General features: G+C 38.3%; 1 protein-coding gene across 2 annotated transcripts in view; it reads right to left on the bottom strand.

Moving 5' to 3' along the window:
- Nucleotides 1–2,348: 2,348 nt before the first annotated feature.
- The window catches only part of LOC116093868 (guanylate-binding protein 5-like), a 14,811-nt gene continuing 12,180 nt past the window's right edge, over nucleotides 2,349–4,979 (bottom strand). For both annotated transcript variants that reach the window (XM_031375685.1, XM_031375684.1), the window contains exon 11: nucleotides 2,349–3,565. In XM_031375685.1, the coding sequence (XP_031231545.1) occupies nucleotides 3,446–3,565 (120 nt within the window). In that variant the 3' untranslated portion in view covers nucleotides 2,349–3,445. The remainder of the gene's footprint in view (nucleotides 3,566–4,979) is intronic.

Raw genomic sequence — 4,979 nt, 5'->3', positions numbered from 1 at the left:
TGGCATTACTCAAAGTTCAATGAAACATGGTGGTTTGGTCCCTGGAAGAGTTCTGTGGCTGCTCCAGGGCCTGGAGGTTGATAACTCTGAAGCTGTTCCAGAGCCTTGGAGTTGATGGTGATATGCTATTGTAGACAACTATTGATCAAAAGCACAAAAAGGGTGAAGATACATGAGTCACCCTAGAAGGCACATGAGGGCAAGGGGAGGGGAGAGCATATTCTTCATCTACATTTATTAAGTATTTGAGTTGGGCTTTATGTACTTCATTTCAATAGTAGACAAATCACAAAAATTCAACCCAAAACTTCAAATCTAATACTGGATAGTAGTACCAATACATTCAGAATCTCAGTTTCACTATTAGGTATGTATAGGAGAAAATGACATTTTTCAGTGTGGGTAAAATGTTTAGGACCATCCATTACAACATAATAGGTACAGAATTAGAAACTATTTCTATATCAAAATTGTTTTTACTGTATTTATATTGGTGTCATACATGCTACCCAAATAAATTTAGCAAACTATCAGTAGCCATTTATAAATTAGCCAGACACAGTATTCATTATACAGACAAATATTTTCATAGGTCAAGAATATGACTATTTTCAGAGATAGACACACAAGCAAACATAAATGTAAATAATATAATCTCTGGCAGGATTACAAGAGTATATAATTGTGTGAAATAAGATGAGTAGTCTAGATAAGGCAAACATGCTAAGGAACTTAAGAGTCAAAAAGACTGTGGACAGATAGGGCTGAAGCTGTAAATTTGATGGTAAGATTCAAAGCCATCATTGTTGAGAAGAACAAAGCTTGGTTTTCTTGCATGGAATCCAGCAATGCACAAAATGGTTATAAAAGTATACACACACACACACACACACGCATACACACAACTGAGTCCATTTAACATTGTTCATATATACATCTGTACATGTGCCCATTTAAGGTTGACTCCTTATGTGAGAATATTTTCCTGAAAGAAACCAATTCTCCCTCAAAGCCCCCATTGACTTCCTGCAGCTGTAGGAGTGCAATGTCGTAGAATCTCCCCTGTCCACATTAGCATTGCATCTGAGAGTGCCATTTTGCCAGTTTTCATCAGGTGAGATTCCTTGTGCGTTTTCCCCTGTCCTGGCGATGGCACACTGTCTGGAAGCAGGAGCTCTGTCCTCCATGTCTTACAATCTTTCTGCCCTTTTTCACATTTCTTTTCTCAGCCATAGGTGTAGGTGTTGTTTACGTATGTCTATTTCTGAGTTCTAAGGAAAGGAATATATGAGTTTGCAAAGTTAAAAGGCATGAGGGTTTTGTTGTTTGTTTGCCAGCTTTGGGTTCTGTTCTTACTGAAAAGAAGGGCTGAGATAATGAAACCTAAGAGATTGCAACTCCAAATTTAACTACAATTAGATCAATCCTAGAATATTTTGTTGATGTATGCATAAGTCATACTTTTTTTTAAAGTACAATATAAAGAGATAGGAGCAAACCTGATAGTTATTTTCATGGATAGTTAGTACAAAGGTATTATTGTGAAAACTAAGGAACATATTAAGTATGGCTATATACTGAAACATACAAAGTACACATTTTGGCAGCTAAACCATCTGTAAGATAAACATCATTTTTATTTTTTCAAAACCTGACAGAAAATGCCAAGAATCATCTGAGATTAGAGGTAGCAGCCAAGAGTAGATGATAGATAGATAGATAGGTAGATAGATAGATAGATAGATAGATAGATAGATAGATAGATAGATAGATAGATAGATAGGTAGATAGGTAGGTAGGTAGGTAGGTAGGTAGGTAGGTAGGTAGGTAGGTAGGTAGGTAGGTAGGTAGGTAGGTAAGTCAGTAGGTAGGTAGGTAGGTAGGTGGATGGATGGATGGATGGATGGATAGATAGACAGACAGACAGACAGACAGACAGACAGACAGACAGACAGACAGACAGACAGATAGATGTGAGTTTGGATGTAAAAATGCATAATGCTATCATTCAGATGTAATCACTATTGTTTTGTTGAATGTTCTTGAAGATTATGTTCCCTACTTACTATGAGCTGTCTGTCCATCTGGACCGTAAAATCATGAAGCTAATTTCACTTGCTTTCTATTCTAAGTGAAACAGGAACTATTCAAGCTCCAAAATAAATATTTTTTAAATGAGAAAATAAATGTTAATCAACATAGTTATGAATGCTAAAAATGCTGCTTTATCTCAGTTTTCATTTTTTTTTTTTTTTTGCTTCTGCTCAGGTGCTTCTGTCATATGACATGTGAATTTCAGTATAAGCAAAAATTGTAGTATATGAAGTTGAGACATACAGGAGAGTCAGTTTAGTGAATTTTATATTTTTATTGCACTTAATTGAACAACAAAATAAGACTAACATAAACAGACAATTCTCTCTCTTTCTCCCTCTCTTTCTCTCTCTTCTCTCTCTCTTCCCCCCCCCCATTGTCTTCTGGATAGACACAGTCAAAGGCTACTTTATTAGAACAAACAAAGGCTATTTTCAGCTGAACAACTACATTGAGCCAATGCTTGCCAGATACATCTCAATGTAAAAGGGAAATGCACATTCCAAGTGTAAATCTATCAATCTTAATTATGTTACCAACAATGTACAGCATGTAATTAAAAGAATTTTAAGACACACAGAAAAACCAAGCACAGTTGGTGGTTTTGTTTTGTTTTTAAATAAATACAGCAAATAGACCCAGAAACAGAGAATAGTGCAAAATCATTTAAAAACGTTAAATTTTAAATCATCAAAATGGTTTAAAATCAGTTTAACTACTGTGGTTAAGAATTACTATGGTAGAAAATGAGCAATATACCTGGGCAGGAATAGACTTTAAGGAAGAAATATGGAAACAGACAGAGCCAAAAGGTGATTTTGTGTATCGAAATCAAAGCATTAGTGATAAAGAGACTTTCTTTACCACTAATCACGTGACAAAAGATATAATGTGGACCCAGCAGAATCGGGAAGAACACATCTCCCTCCATGTGTGAGTAACGTGATAGTTAATCGTGTGAGTAATGTGATAGTTAATCATGTGACAAGGTTGACTATAATGTGTTTGGGCTCCCAAAAAAGAAACGGAAAGGATGAAGAACGAGCCCACCGTCCACGGACTAGGGGCCTCTACCCAGTTGAGAAACATGAATCGTTTCTGATTTCTCATTGGTACCTTCTTCCTATGCCCACCAGTAGAAGAGATACCATGTGAGCTATACGTATTGGCCAAGTTCTACTTGATTAAGACCCCCCAGTGAGAAACTTAAAATATCTTGAGACAAATATGGCTGTTAGGCATGGGGCACTGGGGCTTCTTAACTATTGGTTGTCTGAAGTCCTTCAGTCTCTTGCTCCTTTGTGTCTTCAATGAAAAGCAGTAAGAAGGGGAGGGTCCAGGTTTTGGTGTATTAGCTTATAATACAGTCTTTATGATGTCTGCGGTGGGTCTGTTCCCTCACGAGTTGGAGCTGCTGTTGAAGTGCTCTGAGTTGAGCTTCTTGCTCTGCCTTGATTCTCACAGCCTCTTCCTAAGAAGCAATAAACAGAAACAATGAAGTTTAACAAAAAAAAAAACAAGAATAACAACAAAAAAACCCTTAAGATCAAACTCTGATCTCATTCCTAAACCATTGGTGTTTCCATACTTAAGTCAATCTACTGTAAGGTAGACAATCCCTGAAAAGCTCTCTTCCATCAGTGTATGTCACCTACGACATTCTATTACATTTTACCCTTTTTCTCCAGTTTCACACGTAGCATATTTCAATCTCTGAACTGTTAGAATTCCATGCCAGTGCAATGGAACCTTCTTCCCTAGATAGAGAAATCTCCTTGGTAATCTAAGTGTCATATTTACTTCAGTTCCCACCCACACATGGAATGATTGAGGAAATTTTTCTACAAGAGGCTGTATACAGAGCACTGAGGTGACAATCTGCCACCCAGAGTGTCAAGTACGGCCCTCCGAGTTGTAGCTGAAGAGTAGGGTGGGGTCGATGCACTTTGATTGCCAGCAAGTGATTGTCTACTCTGCCTTTCTGGAAATCACTAGGATGTCAAAAATGTTAGAGTAGCCTCCTAACAAAGGTACTACCTGTAGACATACTCGAAAGTCAGGGAATGGATAGGGACAGTTTTAGAAGACTGATAGCTAAGAGCCAGGCAGTGGTGGCGCACACCTTTAATCCCAGCATTTAGGAGGCAGAGGCAGGCAGATTTCTGAGTTCCAGGCCAGCCTGGTCTACAGAGCGAGTTCCAGGACAGCCAGGGCTACAGAGAAACCCTGTCTCGAAAAACAAAACAAACAAACAAAAAGATTGATAGCAAAGAATTTCACATCATCTCTGCCGAAGCAGCCATGCTGAAGGTCCCATCTGCAAGCCTGGGTGATGCCTGGATTTGGCTTACTTTTGTGGAAAGTCACAGCATACACCTGACTGCTAGGGACACAATAGTTCTGCTTCCTGATGATTAGATCAGTGAATGCATACAAAGGGCTTTGTACCTGATAAATCATGCATACTGCCTCCTAAAGAAACAAAGATAAACACCACGGGAACCAGCAATGGGTAAGACAAGACAGGAATGAAAACACAGGCCATGAACCTCATGTAAAAACAAAACAACAACAACAAAAACCTACCATGATCAAGACACATGATTGTCTAGAGCAGAGGTAGTTAATGTGATCAAGAAATACCTCCATTCTTATTTAATAATTGATTGTGTACACTCTGTGCGGAACATCACTCTAAACCCAAATATTAGAGCATTTATTATAATAATCTTGTAAAGCACATGTTGTTTTTGTTGCTGCCTCTACACTGCACCTGTTGTGCCAGGAAACATTTATGAACCCCAAAAAGACCACCGAGAGTACGTTTGGCGCCCATAAACTCATGTGTTTGAATATGCTTGACCCACAGAGAATGGCACAATTGG

This window comes from Mastomys coucha, unplaced genomic scaffold, assembly GCF_008632895.1.
Source record: "Mastomys coucha isolate ucsf_1 unplaced genomic scaffold, UCSF_Mcou_1 pScaffold16, whole genome shotgun sequence".
Classification (NCBI taxonomy): Eukaryota; Metazoa; Chordata; class Mammalia; order Rodentia; family Muridae; genus Mastomys; species Mastomys coucha.
Note: the sequence above shows the minus strand (reverse complement) of the source record. Positions and strands in the feature narration are given on the sequence as shown.